Source organism: Ostrinia nubilalis, chromosome 16 (assembly GCF_963855985.1).
Source record: "Ostrinia nubilalis chromosome 16, ilOstNubi1.1, whole genome shotgun sequence".
NCBI classification, from domain to species: Eukaryota; Metazoa; Arthropoda; class Insecta; order Lepidoptera; family Crambidae; genus Ostrinia; species Ostrinia nubilalis.
The window spans coordinates 6,778,547-6,803,283 of record NC_087103.1 but is presented as its reverse complement, the minus strand read 5'-3'; the positions used below and the strand labels follow the sequence as shown (position 1 = coordinate 6,803,283).

Sequence of the window (24,737 nt, the reverse complement as noted above, 5' to 3'; positions counted from 1 at the left end):
ATAGAGATAGTTTAACTCCCGGGAAAGGACATAGATAGTTTTTATCCCGGTTTTTGAAACAGGGACGCGCACGGTAATGTATTTCGGTGACAGACAAAATTCCACGCGGGCGAAGCCGCGGGCGGAAAGCTAGTAGGTATAAGTATTATAACCCATGCTTAGAAAGGCACGATAAATGTTGGTCTGGCCTAATATCTCTTTTCGTCATTTTCAAAGGCTTTACAACAGTTTTTAACTGTATTATCACATTGTAACACCTATATTACTATTATGGAAGCAATAAACGTATTGAGTATTGAGTAGGTATTTGATAAAATCTAACATTAAGATTGACCCCTTCCCTCGCACACCCACATCTCTCCACCTAGATTAAATTATTGTCATTATTTACTGTGTTCATTTGATTTGGTGCATAATCTGAAAACCATTTAAAGATTTTAACCATTTACAATGAAAATAATTAGCTCGAATTCGTATAGTTTTTTTTATTTGTCATTTTTGACAATTAGTGTAATGTTTTAAATAAGACCGAAAATGATACGATTTTCTTTATGGTTTTTGTATTAGTTTGTTTTTAAAATTCACTTTATAGTAAATTATAGCCTGACCAGGAACATAAAAACCCTGGCATAGAGGCGCGTCAATTGCATTTGATAGTGCAACACTGAGTACAGTCGTACCTGTGTTAAATTTATAGGCTAACTTTATGTATCAGGATTCAGGATTACGGGCTAATTTGATATTTTCATAAATTAACGAAAAAATATTATTATAGGTAACCTGGTTTAAATAAATTAAATGAAACCATCAATCGAGCTAGTAGGATTTATTTTATTATTCATCAATAATCAAATTCAGAACTTGAATACTCAACTGCAATGTTTGCTCATGAACGCTTCAAACTCGGTACTTCTTTCCCAATTCCATAAAATTCAACACTTAGAAAGTGACAAAAAATTTTAAAATAGGTAGTTGAAACAAACCACAGCTAATTTTCATAGTGGACTGTACTATGCGATAAACATGTCAGTCAATTTGACAACCTTTGTCGGAAACATTATTCAATGAAAATATTGTCCGAACCCTTAGTATTTCTCTTCGACAAATACTTTAACACATTGTAAACCACTTTTCTTTCACGACTATAAAAAGATTTTAGCAATTTAATTCACAAAATCAATTGCGCACATATAAAATAAAGTTTGTTTACACTTTGACAGCAATAGACTGACATGCAAGGTGACATGACAATGAAGTTTTCAGTTACTGTTGCCATTAAAAGAAATTAGTACCATTAGTTTTCCGCAACATGGCGAGGGTTTTTATGTTGCTGGTCAGGCTTATACAGATAAATCCAGATTTAATCACAGTGTTATTTATTAAACTAGCTGTGCCCGCGACTTCGTCCGCGTGGAATAATGACTTTGGGTAGGCACTTTTAATAATTTAGTCTAATTATTTTACAAATAGCTTTTGCCCGCGACTTCGTCCGTGGAGAAGTCGAAAACGTTCTCATACGATTATTTTTAAATGTTTTAACGTTATTATCTAAATGTTCAGAAAAAATATTAAAATCAGGTTAAATAAACATGAAAATATTTTTTTCTTATATTTTATGAATATGCAGCTCGGCCTTTGATCCGGTGAAAGTTACTCGGTGGTATTATTTTTTTACAACGAAATCGAAAACTACACCTACCGCAGTATTATTGGTAAACTTTTTTTTTATATTTTCCTACGGGTGCTAGAATCACCAAGCTTCCAGCATGCCACTGGCCGTGGGAGAAGGAGCTTTTCCTCAAGACTACTCCCACTACCTCAAGGGCCTCCGCCAAAACTCTCGCGCGAAAATGAGTTTATGTATATGTTACAGGAAATGTATGAATTCTAGGAATTGTATACTATTCCTAGGAAATGTATACAATTCCGAAGCTATTTAGGAAATGTATAAAATATTGCTTCAGAGATTTTTTAATACGCACATATCCTAGGACATGTATACTTTTCCTAGGAATTTTATAGAATTCCAATATTGTATTAGGAAATGTATAAAACTAAGCGGCACAAGCGCGGTCGTGTGATCGGGTGCCCCTCAGTACGCCTAAAATTTCCATTAGCCAAACCACATTGGCCGATAGGTACTTTTAACTCACAACTATAATAATATTGTTTAGCCTGAAAGTTGTTTTCGCACTATTATACTTTGGCTGAAAAAAATATTTTCCTATTGGCATACCTTTCTTTCGGCATCCCGCATATTACGCTGAAGTATTGGAAAACCCTAATTTTAACATCTCTTTTATTAAACTATTATTGGCATGAAGGTTTTAGTACTCCTGTAGCTGGATAACAAAGTCTCGGTTAGGTTAGGTTAGACTTGCGACCTTACACATACACAGCGGCCGCGGCGCGGTAGCGCCATTTATGTTTCGGAGAAAAAAAAGAAATCTTAATTACATTTCCGATTGCTGTTTAGGAAATGTGTAAATTTCCTAGGAAATGTGCCTAATATAATTTACATCACACATTTCCGGGTGATTTTAGGACTTATACACAAATCCTAGGAATTGTATACAATGACGGATTTCATACATTTCCTGTAACATATACAGCGCAAGCAGGTGCCCGCGGCTCCATGCCCGCGGCATGACTTTCATGCATTACTATGCATTGTTGGGCGAGCGCACGCAGCGGGCACCCACTCCGAGGTTAAGTGGAGGCCCCTAGAGTATGGTAGTCGTTAACATGACGTCATGATTGTAAAAAAATGCACTAATGAGTAATTAATATCAACTTTGAAGCAAATCACCACTAAAATAACTTTCTACCCCTTTTTAACATAGTTAGGGGGGGCATTTCACTAAAATACGAAACACGTCTTCCATTAATTCTGTTATAGAATGCTTATGCAAAATTTTAAGTAGATTGGACGAAGGAATCTCGTTATTTCATACAAACTTTGCCCCTCCTTTTTACCTCCTTAGGGGTAGAATTTTGGAAAATCCTTTCTTATCAGATGCTTACGTCATACAAAGAACACACCGTCCAAGTTTCAGGTCTTTACGATCAGCGGTTTAGGCTGTGCATTGATCCATCAGTAGCGCGCGTAGTACCTACTTGATCATTATTTTGCTGCGATGTGATTTTAAAACTGGGATATCTCCTAAGATATTTATTGAAATCGAATGGTGTAAAGGGCAAGAATGTTTAAAATTAAATACTTGTGGTGAATAATTTATTTATTTGGATAAGGATTAATATCATGTTTATAAAAACACCTTCGCAAATAATGCATTATTTTAAAACAGATTTTTTTTGCATAAAAATGGTTACTATGAGTCAACCTTAAAAGATAGACATATGCTACCGCGGACTTTTTTAAAGAGCTTTTAAAGGGGAACAATCCTGTCATACATGATTTTTGCGAAACTTTAACCGTTTACGCAGCATCAGCTCTCAAAAGGTAAAAATTCATTGATTTGAAATATTCTTGATTGGTGCTCCGCTCCTATTGGTCTTAGCGTGATGATAAATAGCCTAAAGCCTTCAGGAACTAACGGGCTATCCAACACAAAAAGAATTTTTCAAATCGGTCCAGTAGTTCCTGAGATTAGCGCGTTCAACCAAACAAACAAACAAACAAACTCTTCAGCTTTATAATATTAGTATATTATAAATGTCTTCATTAAAGTAAATATATTATGTAATTTTAACAGAGGGACTTATATTAGGCTGTCTTTACATAACTAAATTATTATTTTATAGCTCTAATGTAAACTTTCATCAATCATTCCTCCCTCCAATCCAATGACATATAAAAACATCTTAAAGATGACCTAAACTCTATGCCTAAACTGAACTGTCCCACCAAACTCATTGATAAGGGGGCGCTACCGTCGTTCAACTATATAGTTTCCAACATGGCAAAAAATCGGAACCAGCGATCCGGTATTGACGGTGGCGCCCCGCTGCCAATGTCAAGGTTTTATTTCTATCATATTTTTTTTACCACCAAAACTGTCAGATGCTATTTTTCAAATAGCCCTATCCTACTATTTGATACAAAATCTAACGAAATGAATACTTTACATTTCTTGTGGGCTGCCCACAGGGAAGAATTGCGGAGAAGGCGGAAAATGCGAGAATTAGCCAGAATATATGAAGAAAATTTTGAAGACATGCCAGAGCTTCTGTTCAGGCAACGTTACAGGCTTAACAAAGGCCAATTTCAGGAGCTTTGTCATATATTGAAACAGGAAACCTCTTTGCGGGGAAATACAATAATTTCTCTGGAATCCAAGGTTTAATATCTTACATAATATTATTTAAATGCAAAAGTGTGTGTGAATGTATGTTTATGCGAGTATAAAGATAAAGATACATTTATTTGTTCAAACATGTGTAGGTACCTACATAAGGTGTTAAGTCAGCATTTAAAATGGTATCAACATTCTTACCTTTGCGGTGTACAAATTAAAATTAAATTAAAAGAGTATTATGAATGTTACTCTTTCACGCAAAAACTACTGAAGGGATTTTGTTGAAACTTTATAGTATTATTGTATAAACGTCATAATAACATCCTACTAATATTATAAATGCGAAAGTTTGGATGTCTGGATGTCCGTATGGATGTTTGAGTTTGTTACTCTTTCACGCAAAAACTACTGAACGGATTTTAATGAAACCATACAGTATTATTTTTTATAACACAGAATAACATTATAGGCTATAGGGGTAAAACAGGATCCACGCATACAAAGTCGCGGGCGGCCGCTAGTGCCCAATATATTGTTTGGATAAATTATCTATCAAATTATTATCTTCTTAGTTTCTTCTCCCTTTTCTTTATTTTAAGAAATGCTGTCAAAATATCTGATTACTTAACTAAAACTTGTAATATTGTTTAAGATGAGCTGCCTGCAGGATCTGTTGCAACAGCCACTTTTCTGGAGCATTTTAACAATTTATTTGATTTACTTAATGCGCATGCATTCACCAGACTGGCAAGAAGGGAAGCAATCAGTGTGTATAATATTAATTAAAAGATTTTGTTTAATAGAGAACAGAAGGTTCTCCACTGAATCTGCCTAGTAAAGGCTGCCAAAAAAAAATAAAAATATTAAAAAATTCATACCTCCTTGTTTTATTGAAGCAGCTCTATAATGTACATTTGTTTAGTTTTGAGCAAGTTAGAGCAGTTAAGCCATAAAATTTGTTTCTTCATAACTTCTTGCTTTAAATTAAATGAATGAATGAATAAATAAAACTTGAATAATTGTGAAAGAACTGCGCTGCCCAGACAGTAGATTTATTAAATTAGTTATAGCTTTCGATGTTTAGGTTTCACAAATTGAATACCTTACTATGAAGTTTTCACAGTTATATCCTAAATCCTCTCAAAATTTGGTTGTGTTGGATGAGTTTTTTGAAAAGATCACTCTGTCCAGGGATATCCGTAACCGAAACTTTCGGTTATCCGAAACCGTAACCGATTTAAAAGTTTCGGATGTAGGCAGTTTTAATTGTTTTTGTATAGCATTAATGTAAAGGCAAAACAGTCTGATTTACCTTTATAATGCCATCTAGTATAAATTTATATTATTTATTCGATGTAAAGTGTGCGGCCATGAATGAACCGAAAAAAATATCCGTAACCGAAACCGGTATAATATTATTCCTATATCCGTAACCGTATCCATAACCGAAACTACATAATATCCATAACAGCCCTAAGTAACTCAGTCCACACGCACATGGCTCAAGGGTCTATACCCTTGAGCCATGTGCGTGTGGATGTGTATTTACAGCTTAATTACTATCCATTCGCTTTAAGTTTGCCGCTGGCGATATGACGTCACTCGAAGGGAAACGTCTATAACTATAACAAACTATATTTAGAATGTTTTTTATTTATTAATATTGATAAGAATTGTGTATTTGCATAAAATAAGACACATTAATTGCGTTTAATCACTAACCGATTGCCTTGAATCGCGGTTGGGGGAGGGGACGCGCGTTTAGTTATGGAGTAGTGTCGATGGGAATGAAGATGTATGGTCCTTATAAATAACCCATTACCCAGGACACTACTGGCTTGGTAGTGTAGAAGGGAAAAAATATTCCCCACGACACTACTGGTAGTGTGGTTTGTTGGTGCGGTCGGTCAGAAGGGCGGCAAACTTAGCGCGAACGGGTAGTATGTGAGCCATTCCACACGTGTACATAGGTACGAGTAGTACCTATGGCATGCTATGCTAATAATAATTATTATTGTCTTTGCAACACGTCTAGCATAAATATGTAGGGTATACCTACTAGGTAAAAATAGGTGATTTATTGTAGGGCTTTTGTTCACACGGAAAAAATGACAAAGTTTTTAGTTACTTATCAAATAGGTAGTAGTAACATATATGTAGAAAACAGGAACTTAGATGCCAACGAAAGAAAATAGGCTATCAAATGTTGTTTTGGGGACTTACCTTTATAAAAATATCACATTTAAAAATTCATACCATTTGTTGTTATTTAAAAAACAATGTCAATTTTGACGATTAACTGAAAGTCTATTATCTATGAATATAGTAGCGATATATGGTATCCAGCGGCAATGGCAGTGCAAAATTTTGACAATGACTCTAGTTATCATACTTCGAGTTTGTCCATGGAGACGGCAAAAGTCCTTTAGTTGGCCATAAAGTAAACTTAACGAAAAATGTTACTTAATTGATACCGAGGCGCAACCTGGAAGCATTGCTAAGTGTGCTCCTCGTTACTGGTTCATCGTTCGTCATCGTCATTGTTCGTAAAAACCGGGTCGCGGCAGGCAAATAATAAAATTAGTCTTATGTCTTCTCCCTTATTAACTTCGATGGATAAATAGCTAAACCTCCTTGCGCGTAACTGACGTTTGTTGGAAAACCGATTTTTTCAGGCCATCGGATTTTAATTTCAAAAGTCATTGACCAATCCCAGTTCATATAATAACTATTATGACGTTTTCTATTGGCCAAAAGATTTAACTCTCTAAAAATCCGCGTGCAACCATATCCTGCTTAAATATTGTGCACTTTATTGAGCACAGATTAAACAAGCTAAATGACAAATAGAATAGATTGAAATGACAGATTGCACTTGAATTACCCTACTGAAACCTTGCTCACCTGTACGTCACGGTCAACCGAAGACATTTGTATCACAAGATCTGGCAACGACTAGCCATGTGTTCCTTAGGGATGATATTTATTTTATCTAATGCTATGTAAGTATATTAATTAAACGTCATATTTATTGCACCGCCTTAGTCTCTCTACTCGACCTGTGGTTGACTGGCAGATAATGCCACCTGGCATTAAGTCCGCCAATGTACAATTGTATGTGCAAAAGTGTAAATAAATAAATAAAAAAAAATAAAAAAATGATATTCCAAACAGACCTGCTTTGAAATGCCCATATTCTGGTCCGCATAAGGTACTTAAAAGGGGTGATAAAACGATAAGTCTTGATGTCGGCACGAGGAATGTTTCTGTAAGCTTGGATAGGGTTAAGCCCGCTTTCATTGATGTCGATCCATCTGCGATTGCATCATCCACGCGGGTGTCTGTAGCATCTCCATCTTCGTCACCACCGTCATCGCCTCATTCATCACAACCCGCCGCAATTGTGCCTCCTCTACCATTCACGAAGGCTTATACCACTCGGTCAGGCCGTAGGGTGAGGTTTAAAGTCCCCGCAGTTTCATAAGTTTTTTTTTTCTCTTTTTCTTTCTTATGGTGGATCCAAGTTTTTTTTTAGTTAGTTTTTTTTTTTTGCCGTGGGCTATCTTTCTTCGTGGGGGGGTAGTGTAGTGGTAAGCAAAACTCTTTGCCCCGGGTATAGGCTACGGCGGTTGCGATGGTAACCGGGTTGTTGATGTTAGGAGAACGTCAGGTAGTAAAATAGGAGATTTTACAATATATTACATTTTATTCAAAAAGTGACTACGTGGAGTTTCCATAAGCCACGTACCCTTTAATTAACATACAATGTTGCTACATTTTAAATTGGGTCAAGGAATACGTAATTATTATATTATTACGTTACATTAAAATCTAGGGAATGGTAAAACAAACTCCTTAATTTCAAAATAATTAAACAAAAAAAACCTTTTATTTTGTAATTGGTAAGGTAACGTGTCCTTTTTCTAGCCTTGAATTTATATTGTTTTAAGGCGGCACGTGTCTCATTAGGCATGATTAGAAAAATATGTAGATGATCTAGCTAATTCCATGTACTGGCAAGGAATATTAATTAAATTCCTATGAAACGTATGAAACAGTTTTTAACTACAATAATATTATTATTTAAAAATACTCTTTTGCTCTCATTTTTTTCTTTCTTTCTTTCATGATTTAAATTGTGGTACCACAAACCATGATTTAGTTCCAACGGGACACAATTTCAACGGGACACATTTTCAATCAGACACATTCCCACGTGGACACAGTTGCAAACTGACACAATACAGTCAGTCGAATAAATGAAAGTGAAATGAAAAATATGCACATTAAAATAACTATATTTTATTACAATTAAAAACTAAATTGAACAGAAATAAGCATCTTCGCGTACTTTCCTTAAATCAATAAAATAACCTAAACATAACATAGACCAATCAATAAAATTTACCTTGTCTTTTATGAGGGGTTAGGAGGTCAGCTAAAATTCAGATTTCGTGACGTTTCCGCACATAGATATGGAAAGACTAGCGGCCGCCCGCGACTTCGTACGCGTGGATTCCGTTTTATTACCCCCTTCATCTATTTTACGCGGTTTAGATTTTTTCATACGAATGTTTTTTCCCGCTAATTCCCGTTCCCGTGGGATACTCCTAAGTATTGCCCAGGAGTATGAAAAATAAATAATTGTACCAAGTTTCGTTAAAATCCGTCGAATAGATTTGTTTCTATAAGGAACATACAGACAGACAGACAGACAGACAAAAAATTTACTAATTGCATTTTTGGCATCAGTATCGATAACTAATCACCCCCTGATAGTTATTTTGAAATTATATTTCATGTACAGAATTGACCTCTCTACAGATTTATTATAAGTATAGATAGATAGTCTAACACCCAGACCGGTCACAGAAATTAAAATGCATCATTTCAATTTCTGCCCGGCCGAGAATCGAACCCGGGAGCTCTCGGCATAGTAGTCCGTTCTAAACCACTACACCAAACGGCAGACGAATACATACCCATGACAATTAACACATTTTATTATTATTTTTTTTCATTAAAATATTTAACTGATGATACTATAATTGATGTGTCCACGTGGGAATGTGTCTGATTGAAAATGTGTCCCGTTGAAATTGTGTCTCGTTGGAACCAAATCCAAACCATGTGTACCTGCTTACCAAAACTACTAAGCGCGTACATGTAGTTCCCTGAATCGTGCGGCGCTGCGCCTGCGTTCAGCAGCCGACTGGTTTGCGTCCACTACTTCGTCTCCACGCTGATGCCTCCACGCTGCGCGTAGTTCACCACTTGCTCGTCTCGGTACCAGTAGCCTGAATAGCCTCAAATGTGGTTAAAAGTACTTACCAGAACTACTAGGCGCGCACGTGTAGTTCCCTGAATCGTACGGCGCTGCGCGTGCGATCAGCAACTGACTGGTTCGTGCCCTCTACTTCATGTCCACGCTGCGCGTAGTTCACCACTTGTTCGCCTCGGTACCAGTAGCCTGAGTAGCCTCAAATGTGGTTAAAAGTACTTACCAGAACTACTAGGCGCGCACGTGTAGTTCCCCGAATCGTGCGGCGCTGCGAGTGCGATCAGCAACTGACTGGTTCGTGCCCTCTACTTCATGTCCACGCTGCGCGTAGTTCACCACTTGTTCGCCTCGGTACCAGTAGCCTGAGTAGCCTCAAATGTGGTTAAAAGTACTTACCAGAACTACTAGGCGCGCACGTGTAGTTCCCCGAATCGTGCGGCGCTGCGCGTGCTATCAGTAATCGACTGGTTCGCGTTCGCTGCTCCGTCTCCACGCTGATGCCTCCACGCTGCGCGTAGTTCACCACTTGCTCTCCTCGATACCAGTAGATGAAGCTGCAAAGGGAAAATGTTTAAGCTAGCTACTTTAATATGATCGATATAAACCGCCATAATGACTGTTTTGACAATTTGAGGGCAGACGCGAAGGTTTACAAATTCGCTCTAACAGATGACGCCGCTTTTGACCACGGTGTCATAAATGTCGCGTTTGAGACCCGTTGCTCTCAGTTAAAATTGTATTTAAAATGTATTTATTACTTTCGAACCTTAATTATGCAGGAAGTGGAATCTTACAATGTACCTACAGTTTCTATAATGGAACGCGAAAGTTTATAATCTACAATAATTAACTTTAAAAAAAAATAAAACCGACTTCAAATGCGTGAACACAAAAAAAAACTAAAAATTGAAAATATTGCGTATAAAAAAGTTTATCCCCAATTTTCCACCCTTGGGGGTGAAATATTTTCTTCAAATTCGCATGAAACCACCCTTTTGATAATACCTATTCAACAAAAAAATAATCGTTCAAATTGATTTATAATCGGCGGAGATATTGCGTATAAAAAAGTTCATCCCCAATTTTCCACCCTTGGGGGTTGTTTTTTCTATTATTAAATTTAAATGGGACCACCCTTGAGGTATTACCTATACGCAGAAAAAAGATTTGTTCAAATCGGTTCATAATTGGCGGAGTTATCGCGTAACAAACATAGAAAAAAAAAAAAAAAAAAAACATACGGGTCGAATTGAGAACCTCCTCCTTTTTTTGAAGTCGGTTGAAAATGGTAATAATCCTTATGACAGAAAATATGTTCTGATAATTATGAACGTAACGACAGGAGCCTAGAAATACAAAAATATTGGATTATGAGTAAGGTTACTAGGTCCTACCTTTTTCAGGCTGAAAAATGAATATCATTATTTAAATTTAAATAGTCACAAGGACAAAGGAATATAGATGGTACCTACCTATTAGTAATTACTCGTTTGTTATTGTAAAAGCTTGACGAACTGTATAATTATTATTGACGGTAACTAAGTTAATAACTCAGAATTGGTTTCACGTTACACCATGTCAAGTAACAACCCTGATATGTATTGTACACATGATTGGCAATTGTGGTCCAAACACAACACTAATCCGGAGTATGCTATGCAATCGATACAGCTGCATTAATGTTCCGCGAAGTGCTGATCAACGGTAACAGATGTATCCGAATCCTTGTGTAACCCGCATTAGTATTCTACTGCTGTCCTTGGTAATGGCAAGAATGCTTTTAACACGAGCTGCGGCGCTGTATGAACTCCCGAATAATGCAGTGAAATCGAACACTAACTCTATCGCACGTACATTATGAACCGAATTCCGACGGCGTCTGCATGAAACTGCTAAATTCGGAATAGAACCGCAATAGTCCAGTCAATGAATGCTTTAACGACGGTGTAGAGAGAAATCCCTGGAACACAATTTCTGACCTCGAGACTTTATTTAGACTAGTTAGGAGGTGAACATAGCAAAAGTCCCCGCCCTTAGCCCTTGAGCCGGCGGGGAGAGGGGGGTTTAAAGGTACCACTTTTCGGTTTTTCGCTTAATCCTCGGAAACTATGCGTCCTAGTGACATGGCTACTATGAACCAAAAAAAGCTTATTCAATTTGCTACAGGTGAGACAATCAAGTTTTTGTATATCTTGTATAGTTTTCGCGGCATCTGCTCTAGAAGGTCTGTAATATTGGAAATTTTAATTTTGTCTTACATGTTCCCATCAGGAGAAAATCGACTAAATCAACATTGAGCAAACATGATAAACATGCGGGAGCATGTTAAGCCTAGTTCCAGGGAGGGGACTGCATCGTGCGTATATTTAGACGAACTAATTGAAGCCACTTTTGACTCCTCGTCACTCAAAAAGCACTGTGCATTAACACTTCAAATTAGGCTCATGTGTTGAGACTTGCAAGATAAACATCAGCTTCAAATTTCATAAATATACCTCAAACGGTTATTTAGGTATTGACGTTCAAAAATCGACATTTAGGACACTAAAATCTATCTATCACCTGTGAAATGTTAAAATTTACTGGTTTTTTATTTGTTCCTTTGTATTTACAGAACTGCCTATCTGGATGCCAAATTTGAACCTTCAAGGTCATCTGGAAGTGGTTAGAATTTGGTCTTATAGTCAGCCATGTAGATTTTTAGACGTCAATACCTAAAGAACCGTTTGAGGTATATTTATGAAATTTGAAGCTGATGTTTATCTTGCAAGTCTCAACACATGAGCCAAATTTGAAGTGTTAATGCACAGTACTTTTTGAGTGATGAGTAGTCAAAAGTGGATCCAATTGGTTCGTCTAAATATACGCACGGTGCAGTCCCCTCCCTGGAACTAGGCTTATCATGCTCCCGCATGTCTAAAATATTAGCTTAATGTTGATTTAGTCGATTTTCTCCTAACGGAAACATGTAAGACAAAAATAAAATTTCCAATATTACAGACCTTCTAGAGCAGATGCCGCGAAAACTATACAAGATATAGAAAAACTTGACTATCTTACCTGTAGCAAATTGAATAAGCTTTTTTTGGTTCATAGTAGTCATGTCACTAGGACTCATAGTTTCTAAGGATTAAGCGAAAAACCGAAAAGTGGTACCTTTAAACCCCCCTCTCCCCGCCGGCTCAAGGGCTAAGGGCGGGGACTTTTGCTATGTTCACCTCCTAACTAGTCTAAATAAAGTCCCGAAGTCAAAAATTGTGTTCCACGGATTTCCATCTATAATGCTTTATTGACTGGACTACAAGCGATTAAATAACAAATGCCAACACATGGAATTAAAATGTGTTTGCGTCATAATTGCAAAATTACATGCATTTGTATTTATAATTTAATTAAACCGTACGTTTTAAAAACACTCTTTAGGAATAAGCAAAATGCTATTTAGCATTTGCTGCTAACATAATTCCACATCACTAACGATATAGTACTGGTCTATGTAAATCAAAAAGACTAGGGATGATAAAAAATACTATATTAAAATCTTCACAGAAAACGTATTAAGGCTTGTGTTTTTATCACGCTATTCATACTTTCAAAACACCAATAAGTAATAAAATTGGATTTAGAGGCGCTATTGTAGGGACCTGATATAACATTATTTTATAACTTTTATACGCCTGGGGCTCGGTATACATAACTTATGGGTTGACCTGAATAAAAAATGACATCTCTACACATGAAGCGTATCATCCTATCAATATTCAAATTGAAGGTCCCCAGCCAAGAGATCTCAGACACAGGGTCCCATTAAACGGTGATAGTCAAAGAATGCCTCACTTAGGGACCCCAGCCGACCCTTTTATCTGAAAATGAGCTTATCATGTTTATGGATGCGAAGACTAAATGTATAGGTGCGGGTGTGAAAGGTACGTACACGATAACACACTTCCATTATACAGCCGGAGCTGAAAGACGGGGCCGTCTATTCAAGTTACGATACCGCTTGCACCAGTAGGTATCTAGTTAAAAATCTTAGATATTAACAAGATCTATTTCGGTTTTGGGGTTTTACATATTAAAAGAAAAAGGTATTAGCTATTATCAGACCTTTTTTCAAGTTTATGAAATACTCAAGTCTCATATGTAAGTCATTTATGGGTTCTCAGTTATGTAGATGTGCAGTTTCAAGACTTCAGATAATGATTTCACCGTAACACGTTCGATGTCTTTCATCTTAAACCATTAAAATGTTTGGGTACGACTAGATATGTATAATGTAGGTATTTAATTAGAACCTATTTTTTCAAATAGACTATAAAATTTTAAAGCAAAATTAGCGTCTTCAAGTTATTCATAATAATAACTACCAAGGAATTTACATTCAAAGTTCAGAAATAGTTACTTAAGTTTTGTTTAAATTATGAAACCTAAAGTCTACGGCTTTATATTTATTTAAGTAGACTAGACATTTATGTTTAAATATGCCATACAAATTAAGATTAAGTCAAGCTTATTCAAATTACTTATCTAGCAGAGGATTACATCAATTCAAGTTCAAAAAAATAGTGTTTAAAACGCGGCATTAAAGTTAAGAAACCACTTCTACTCAGCCCTAGTAAGTCAAAAGCGTTTCTTGTAAATAACGCGAAGTGCTTTAAACAAGTTTACCATTTATAAGGTAGTGGCCACTGGCCAGCCCTAAGAGCGGTTTCAGACTAGCGTTTTGTTGTTTTTGTCGTTTTCAGCATACGCGTTTACACGCGCGCTTCGTAAAACCAGACTTGCGTACATGGACATTATACGGCGTGTGCTCTCGAACCGCTAGTAGACTAGTGGTGTCTTTACCGGCTCGCGCTTCTAAGAGCTTACTTGACAATTATTAAGCTCGTCAACATTCTTCCAAGTACTGCGTGTGGAAAAAGGTGAGCCTATACGCACCTACATGTGCTCCCAAAGACGAGCTTTTTTACGCTTGTAAAAAACGCTAGTCTGAAACCGCTCTATCAGAATGGTCTCATTACACTCACGTCACGTAGCGTGACCCAAATATGTCGCTAGGTCCACCCAATGTGAACAACCAGAGAAATGTGCTCCTTTATTTATAATCTTTGAAATTACATCGCGAAAACGTCTTGTTAAGTTTCATAATGAGATTTTGGAGTGGCCCATTCTTTTTCTCAAGTGATTGGAGAGCGTTATTTAACGGCGAAACGGGCGAATAAATAACGAGACAACTAGTCATTTGTTTAATTAATTAAATGGTTTCAGCGATTTGTCTTCATACCTCGAATCTTGACACATTTCTCTCATTTCAGCTGTCGTTTGTGTTGTTACGGAAATGTGAAATGTTTTTGGACACGTATTAAGCATTTGTAATCACGTGTCGGGAATCTTATGATGTTTTAAAACGTTTTATTATTAAGTAGGTTGTTATTTTATTTTATGTTATACTTGTAAAAAACTCTATGCCATATAACATCAAATACGGTCAGAATATAATTTATGCATTCACAAACCAAGCGGGGGCTGCTTCACTTCGATAATCACTAAAAGCACTGCCGCCACAAAGCTATAGGCTGCAATATTGAAAGGAAAACGCTGAATAAGCTCACTATGGTAAAATGAATGTAAAGTAACATGTAGAGTTCAAAAATTACATAAAGCACCAGTTAAATACTCGTATTAACCACGTTAATCGGCTTTTTACCGCAGCCCGGTCCGCACTGACGCTGCAAATAAATGATCCCATCGCAGCATTTTAGTCAGCGGCCCTACTCTGAAAAGCACATCGATATATTCGGCTCTTTCACTCACCTTGGGGTGTCAGCGTGAATGAGAGAGACGGTCACAGAAATAAATAGTTATCGTTTTGTCGAGCAGACCCCTTGGCCACAGAACAAAGAGAAAAACCAGTTCAGCTCTCGAGTGCGGCTCATTAGACCTCAATTACTGAAAGCTCTATGGCGGCATAAAGGCGTCGAGTGTTTGAGCGAGGGTAATCTTGCTTAACAACACATAGCCCATAGAAAAAGAATAGCCATAGTGTGGGGACGATAGTGTTGCCAAGCTTTGTAACGACTTATCACTGCAATCACATTACCTTGTCTAATTAGTTCAAGATAGTCTTTAGGGCTAGTCTGTGACTTGAATATGGTTTGAAGTTCTTACCATTGAAGCTGGATTAATAAAAAATCAAAATAATCATAGTAAACAAATCTCTTTAAAATTGACAATATGTATCCCTTTAGTCGCTTATTCCCTTTCGTCAATTTTGCTGTAGTACATCACGTTATTAAAGTTTAGAAAAATTAACAGGAAGCTCAGATCATTCTTCACAGAATCATGTTCATTAACTGTGGAATCGAAACCAACTGCGTATGCCCTTAAACTAGATCGACCAGCGATTCGCTTCATCTGCTCAAAGCTTTGACGGCAATCCTAATGAACGAATAATCTGAGCTAGCCGTTCTCTTTGATCAGGTGATACTTCCATTTGATCGCATAATATTCTCACCTCGGTGGGTCCGGCGCGTGTTTGGCGACGCAAGTGAGATTGATGTCCGAACCAGCCCGGACGAACAACTCGGGCCCGGACAGGATTTCGGCCTTTGACACTGCGGGCAAAATAATCTGTTACAAAACACTGATAGGTTATCGTTATTGGGTATCGCGTGAATAATGGCGGGTCAACAATTTATTTATGTCGCTCATACTAGTTGGATGTCGAACAATGCAGTTTAACTAAAATTATAACAGTGTAATTAGAGACTGAAAATAAACGATCATTCAGTGTTATGAGTAAAAATGAATTGACATAATTATGTCGCTAAATATGTAGAGCGTTTTCATTATGTAGTAAAACATTATACCTATTATAAATGAACTTCTCTCTACCGTATCGCCTTCAGAGACATACAAAGTAAAGACTGCTAAAATCATGACCTTTTGGATTTCCCGTAGTTGGGTAAAAAGAAATATTAACGTGAAAGTTTGACATACGAGTCCATGTTTTGCCTTCAGATTTTAGTTTGAAACGACGACAGGCTGCATGCATCAACAATTTCGGCTCTAGTTGAGATTAAATATTCGGGACCCAAACTTTTACCAGATAGTTTATGCGGGGCCAGTGAGGGTAAGCCTTGTAAACAATATGTAGTTTTTTTGTCATTACACCAGCGACGGCCATAAATATACTGACCTACATAAGTTTTTGTAAGAATTTATTCCGTGTGGAAAGTGGGACATGCCGATCTCGCTCAATGAAATATGGTATAGCAGAGAGAACAATGCCAATCACAAATTAAAACATACTCGACTTCATTGCGGGCAGTTTCGTTTGAGGACATGCATAACTTTGTAGTCGGTAGCCTAGTAAAGTTCATTGTGTATTTTAAGGAAACGGTATTCAACAGAAATCTTTGCTAATCGACCTAACTGCTGAGGGCAGTCGCTAAAGCTAAAGTCAACATTTTCATTTGCGTAAATCAAGTTAAATATTTGGGATAATTCTGCGGTTTTTAGACTTACTGCCGGATTTATAAGCTTTTTAGAATGGCCGAACCATTATAAAGGGAGTGATAGGTTTGTATTATGAAATTAATTCTTTCCCAACCCGTCTGGCCAAAGCGTGGGGAGTGTAGGCCAACAAATCCCCTATTTAAGTCCCCTCCGGTAAGTCAGAGAGGGTTGTACTCCTGAAGTGGAGATTAAATCGTGGATGATGATGATGATGTTGAAATGAAGCTCAACCCTGGATTAATTTGAGCCTATGATTGGTTTAATATACATTTATTAATAGCTAGTAACAGAACAGATAAATGTATTCTTGAATTTAAATTAAAGCTTTACCGTTTTAGGCATATTACGGAGCCAAGGAGCACGAAATTCTATTAGAAAATATAAAATACCGTGTCAATAGCACAGTTTTTGTAAATGGCCCTCAGCGCGTATCTATCATTTCCATATAATTTACTCCCGCTCGAGAGATAGTTTTCCGAATGGCTATAGTTTTAGAGAGAGCTCTCTAGGGCTTAACTTCAAACAATTTATGAGAATACATTAAAACTCGGTCTTAGACTCAAGTAGGTGCTGTGTTTGCTTGATGGCTCGTGTATTGTTTTAGTATATTGTTTGTAAATACCAAGTTAATAGCATTAGCATATTGGAGTTATTGTTACCGGAATAAAGTTAGTTTGTTTTATGAGTAACCGATCTTAGTGGGTTTCTGAAGAAATGGAACCAATATGTAGGTTAGGGAATGTAACCTATTCTGAAAAACTTTTACCAGCGTCAGCCTCTTATAAGAGGAGGCATATTTTTATCGTCTACGTGAAGCTCCGCGAGCCACGACGGACCTTAAAGCGCTTTCACATTAGGGCGTTAGTAGCGCGACTGCAGCGCGGCAGCGGCGTTTTTATAATGTGAAGGCATGCATCCGCTGTCACATAGTATGAAATTTTCGGCAGCACGTCTGTCGCGCGTTTGTCGCGCTGCAAAATGGCCTAAATGTAAAAGCGCTCTTACGTCATGTGGTCACGTGGGTGCCTCTCTATTAAACTTTCCTTTACACAAATCATAAACCCATAACTTTGCTAGATTACAATAACTTTTTTTGAGGGCACTCACCAATAACTGTTCGCCGAAACGACAGGCTGCTTTTAGGCACAGTGGAGGTGGACACATGGAACTGTTTATGCCAAGCAATCACGTGCGTACGAGTACATATTGAAGCCTCTCTACCAGATTCAAATAATTTAAATAAGATTAGCGCACTCACCAACAACTGTTAGCCGAAACGACAAGCTGATCTTAGGCTCAGTGGACACCTGGCACTCGTAGGCGCCGGAGTCCCGCGGCTGCGCCGGCGCTACCCTTAGCGTCCACTCGTCCGAGCCGTCCGCGTGGAGCGCCGCGAACCGCGCGTCGCTGCTATACGTATGTACACCCACTGTTAGGATGTGCAGGTCACGTTTTCTTATCCAGGATACCTGAAACAAAATAGTACCTATTAAGTCAAATAAAAACCTAGTAATATTATAATTTGTTGGAACAGTTCTTATTTAACTAGTGCTTCAACCACATCAACGCGCGCAGATCGCAATCGCCGGCGCGATCATATGCCAATGACAGGTCGTGCGGACTGTCATGGGTCGCGCGAGCTGTCATTGGCCTATGATCGCGCCGGCGATGGCGATCTGCACGCGTTGGTGTGGTTGAAGCTTAAAAATTAAAGATTGAATAAAGTCATAATAAAGCCTTGAACACTGTGGGATGAATGAAGCCGTTATCTTAAGCTTATCAAATATAATTTCTAACTATAATCTCTCAGCAAATTTAATCTGTGATAACTCCAAGGACAGACGATAACTAATTAACTGTGATTGTAAAAGCGACAGAGCTCTTAGTACTCCTGAAGGAGCCTAGCAACGGATCGCCTTTGGCTAATTGGTGATTGTTAAATGAGTTGGATAAGAATATTCATAAAACAAATATTTGTAGTCTGGGATGAAAATAATTCTTAGTACTGATGAATATTTCAGCACTATTGGAGCAGACAGAATAATTTTGCAACTTTCAAAAGTATAATGTTTTAAACACGCTTAAAATCCAATGGTTATTTTAACAGCCAATTAATAATTTCTAATGGTTGAAGAAATAATTTTTTTGAATTAGGTATGTGCCTATATCTAAAGAACAGTACCTACTTAGGCTGAGTTGCACCATCTTACTTTATCAAATCAAATCAAATCAAATTTAAAAATTAACTTTGAAAAACGTCAAAAATCTGTCTAACTCCATACAAAAACCGGCCAAGTGCGAGTCGGGCTCGCACACCGAGGGTTCCGCCGTACAAACGTAGCGGTTTACAATTTATGACGTATTAAATCAAATTACTTACTTGATTCCGTTGCGAGTAGTGGCGAATTTCAAAATATGCGGTATGATTATTTTTTATTTATTTATTTTTCCTATATTTGCATTATAGGTAGGTACCTACCTCAGCGTTTTGAATTTTTGCGTTGATTTAGAATTTCTCACAGTTTAGAGGCAATTAGATTTAAGAAGTGTTTGATATGAATTTCAACTTTAATATCTCTACGCGTTCATGTGAAAAAGGGTAGGTAGTAAGTTTATAATTATTAAAAAAATATTTTATGTCATGTAAGCAAAAATAATATTTTAAATTTTATATAACTTCAAATTTATCATTTTCGCAATTTTTCCTTTATCTGTACTATATAACACAGTAGATGAATCAAACAGTACGGGAGCTTCATACAAACGCTCGAAATCAGACTCACGCACACAGACGCACGCTTTACACGAGCTCTAAGCGAACCTCGCAGTCCATCCGTCGCGAGTGTCGCGGCATGCACTGTCCGCTGTATTTAAAAAAAAACATGCCACGAGTGTATTGCGTAGTATACGGCTGCTTGAACTCGGCATCTTCAAAACCAGAACTTTCATTTTTAAACTTCGTAATAATTGTGAATTGTAAAAATGATTAAATATTACTTTTTAAATAAAGTGCTTACATCTGATTTTGTAATAGTTCTTTTTAAATTACGTAATTACGCTTTTTAACAATTTATGTGTTCTATTTGATAAAGTAATTTGCTCCGCGCGCTTTTGTACTAAGTGATGAACTGTATTTAAAATGAGGCAATAGCTATGTGAAAGTAAGTATCCGGTATTTTATTTATGAGAATAGAATATCTTCTACCGGCCTCTAAATAGTACTTAATCAATTTATTCGATTATGTATTCGATCATTATAGAACCTAATTAACGTTTTATTTTTTTGTTAACTACTTAGTCAATTAATTTATTCCATTAGGTATTTGATAATTAAAAAACCTAAATAAACGTTTTAATAAATAAGTAAGTCAGAACCTTATTAATTTTATAAAGATTAAGAGTGCCAACCCTAACACTCAGTTGAAGTGTAGGTATTTAACTCGCCGAAAGGGCTAAGTTTCCGTACTGCTTTAGCTCATATATCTACTGTGTATATAACGTTGCTTCGTGCCGAATTTCAAGATTCTGAGTTCACAGGAAGTACCTTGTAGGTTTTGATTCCCTAGCGTGTGACGGAAATTCGTCTAAGGTGTCGGTATAAACTGCTGTATCTTTTGATCGCGTTAACTTAGAAGTTTGATTTTTTTACTTCTTAAAGGGACAATAGATCTAGGTATTTGGTATAAATTTCAATTTGATACCTTTATTCGTTCGTGAGAAATAAGGTAGTAAGTTTCATTTTATTAAAATATTTTTATTATATTATATAACTAAAAAAATGTAATTTTCGCAATTTTTCCTATATTTGCATTATATGACAATGCTTTATGCCAAATTTCAAGATTCTGAGTTTACGGGAAGTATCCTGTAGGTTTTGATTCCTTTGCGAGTGTCGAAAATTTGTTGAAAATATCGACATAATCGGCTGTATCTTTTGATTGGCTTGGCTTAGAAGTTTGATATTTTCACAGCTTAAAGGGACAATAGACCTGAGTATTTCATGTTGATACGTTCACGCGTTATTGAGATAAAGGGTCTTGACAGACGGACGGACGGACAACAAAGTGATCCTATAAGGGTTCCGTTTTTTCCTTTTGAGGTACGGAACCCTAAAAAGCAACGGATATTGTTATTTTTACGGTTAAAATAAGGTGGTGCAACTCAGTCTTAATAAGTATGAGTAAAATCTGACAACATTAATCATAATTCCAAACCCACACTACATTTTGTGAGTAGGTATGTTTTCGGATTGTAACTAGTAACACAATGTGTGCAAAGTTGCAAGTTTGGTAGAGTTCCGTATTCGAACACGAACAATCAGGCTCTACCGGGAAGTTAAGCCGCTCCCCCGCTGCTAATGTATCTTCATTGTCGGCTTAAGCAGACACACGCCGTGAATCAATATTAGCTTATTCATCAATCAGCATCGGACCTGATTGTGTTGTGCAATACGGCCAAATACAACTGCTTTTGCAATAGAATTATGGAATATCTCAAGATTAGTTTAATGCAATCTTAATGTGAATAAGCCGTTGCAATGGTTTGAGTAATTTCTTACTCAAACCACTGCAATATTGTGACATTATGTAGCCATAATAAAAAGGCATTAAAATCGAGAAGCGAAAATAAATCGCTGTCTGGAACCAACTTTCTAACCCTGTTCATAGATAACAAAAACAACCTTACGTGAATTATGTATAAAGTTCACTAGTCTACTTTAAAGCAGATAATCTTAATTATGGATATTTTAATTATGTAATTGAAAACCTAAAAAATGTTAGTTAAACAAAAGGCAACTTACCTAGACTCTACTACAGACATTATAATCAAAGAAGGACCTCAAAAAAGTACTATGATAGCAAAAAATAATATGAAAAAGATAATGAAAGACAATAGTTAACAAAGATCAAACAAAACCGTAATGCTCTTAGTCAAAGATTAATCTCTACGCGACAATAGAGCTTACAGATAATTTTGGTATAAAACAATTGAAGTTTCGAATAAAAACGGAATAATTTACTAGCGAATTGTTCAAACAGTACAAAGTGATTACGGAGAATTTCAGTCTTGCATTTAATAGGACCGCATTGGATGAGTTTCATTCGGAATTTGTATTCGGCACGATTCGCCGAGGGTTTAAAAACTTTCTTCGTAGCACGGTTTAAGCGTGGCGGAGACAGAACTAACTGGATATAACTGGATATCCCCCAAACCATTCTTTCTCCCGCCGAAGTTTTTATGGGTCAAACCTAGATCAAGCCGGATTGGACTCATTGCGGCGCAACGGAATGGCATTGACACTACTTACTCTAGATTGCGTTATGTAAATTACTCTACTAAGACTGAGCCATTCTTTGTAAGCACTTGGCTTATTGTTATCGCTTTAGATATTGCTTGACCACATCATAGCATGTTTTTGTTTCTTCTGCTAAAGTAAATATTTTCTTCGCATTTTAGATGAATGTATTGACGTATTACGAGTTCGTAAGTGGTGTGAATAGATAGAATGTACGTTTTGTAATTAGTAGTAAAAACATAACCCTCCTTCTGGCGCGGGTAAAAACCAAATTTTAACGTTATCAAATTCAATACACTCTATAACTCCAGTTAAGTGAGGTGTCAAACGTTTATTCTACTCAATAAAACGAATAACGTAAATGTTTGCGTTAGTTTTTAAGATTAATAAACTTTAAAGTACACTTTTCTGTTTCGTTAAATATTTTACAAACTGGACCGTGCGCGTAATTATACTGTAAATAATTAAATGTGTTCAGGGTCTGTGGGTTTACCCGAATCAGGAATAATCAACAAATTGGTTAATCGAATAATAAATTAAACATTTTTACCCGTGAACATGCGTCTATGTTGGTGATATAAATAAGTTGTTACGTGAAAAGCTGTGTTTATTGTCAATATTTGTAAATTATTTTAATTAATATTTGGATTAACAGTTTAATCAATAGTTTTAATGTTATTGATCTATCATTCCATTTTTCTAGTGCGCAACATAACAATACGTTAGTTTACTAAGCTGTGGTATCTCCTAAACCAAATAAATAAAACATTTTGATTTATTTCTTTCTTTTTAACCTAAATTAACGCGTACTATTTGCTTAAGTGACAATAAATATATTCAAAGCTTGAGTTGCACCATCTTAATTTAACCGTAACTATAACAACTTCAACATTATGTATGAAGTATGTCAGACTTTTGACATTTGTTAAAGTTAAAGTAAGATGGTGCAACTCAGTCAAAGAATATAAAAATATTTACACAGACTCAGAATATTATGGTATTATAATTATTGTGCCTTTTCAGCAGAACTGAGCCTAACCCCATGAGTTTAATTGTTTTTTCTACGACTAAATATTGCTAAATTCTTTTGAAGATCTGAGTACCTAATAAAAGAGCGCGTGACAATAGGTACCATTTTTGTTCAGTCATTTAGCGAGGCATTGCGTGTCTGTCCTACACCTTTGTACTGTCTATTTGAACTAGACAGTGTCTGGCTACTTATTTTTACTTTTATTAATATAAATATGAATAATAATAAATAAAATAAAAAGTATTTGACGAGAAAGCCAAGCTAAGATATAGAAATTCTTGCTGAAAAGTATATCACATATATCACAACTAGCAACCTGACATGTAGCTTGATGAAATAATTCTAAGTATAGAGGAAAGACAGTTTCATCAAAGAAGCTCTTAAAACCAATTAGAAGAACATCAACTGGTTGCAGAATTCCATTATCAATAAGTAGAATCAACAAAGCGGCCTGTACGAAAAGTGAAGCTTGATTTGACTAAGCGAAGGCCAGTTATAAAGGCGTGTTTCTGAAGTGGCCTTAGAGTTAAACCGCAACCGCACTAAGTAGGAACTGGTATACGGAATTACAGAAATCGCACTTATTACAATCAACATAAGGTGCAATACATAGAGCCAACTCCCAAGAGTGAAAAAATGGAGCGATAGCATTTTGTGTAAGCTTCTTAATGGTTTGCCACTTTCTTCTTATCAAAATTGTTGGGAAAGATAAAACAGGTTTTCTATAAACGGTTCTCAAAGTTGCACAGCGTGCTATAGTACGAGAACCCACGACCAAAATTTTTGTCTCATAGCAATACGGCCAAAACCGCATCAAATCGATAGATACGATTATCCTGAACTCGAAAATACCAATATCAGACATTTTCCGCGTAGCGTTTGATCTGACCGAATTTTCAAAATTGTCAAAGAATTTTACCGAACTGCATCATAGCAATATGCCTGATTTGCAGACTGTAGTTGAATGATAGTTCTGAGATACCGGAAACATTATTTTCAGACGTTAGTGGTGTAGCGCAAACCCGTAAAATCACTTAAAAAAAATAAAAATGAGACAAAAAAAATGTCTCATAGCAATACGTCTGAAAATCTTTTTTATTAGTAAATTTTGGTTATTTGATGCGAACAAAACAATTTTCAGACGGAAATGTGAACGCATTAAATTTTGAGACCGTTTTGAAAATGTTAACAAATTTTACCGATCGGTATCATAGCAATATGTCTGAAAATTGTTGGACATGATAAAATAAGTTGTCCATATGTGCAAAAAATTTATATTAGACAAATTAAGTGTAGCACCTTCTCTATCATACAACTTTTTGATACACTTAAAGTGTCTGAAAACAGGTTTTT

General features: G+C 36.5%; 1 protein-coding gene and 1 long non-coding RNA gene across 2 annotated transcripts in view; one reads left to right on the top strand and one right to left on the bottom strand.

Annotated features, from left to right (window-relative positions):
- The first annotated feature begins 3,373 nt into the window (after positions 1–3,373).
- LOC135079328 (uncharacterized) lies at positions 3,374–5,136 on the top strand. The gene is made up of 2 exons (XR_010258780.1): positions 3,374–4,301; positions 4,912–5,136. It is a non-coding gene; the product is annotated as an uncharacterized LOC135079328 (long non-coding RNA).
- Positions 5,137–9,771: 4,635 nt separating this feature from the next.
- The window catches only part of LOC135079528 (protein sidekick-1-like), a 44,232-nt gene continuing 29,266 nt past the window's right edge, over positions 9,772–24,737 (bottom strand). The window contains exons 4-7 of the mRNA XM_063974181.1: positions 18,317–18,527; positions 16,055–16,154; positions 9,937–10,094; positions 9,772–9,902 (exon numbers count right to left, since the gene is read on the bottom strand). Of these exons, the coding sequence (XP_063830251.1) occupies positions 9,772–9,902; positions 9,937–10,094; positions 16,055–16,154; positions 18,317–18,527 (600 nt within the window). The remainder of the gene's footprint in view (positions 9,903–9,936; positions 10,095–16,054; positions 16,155–18,316; positions 18,528–24,737) is intronic.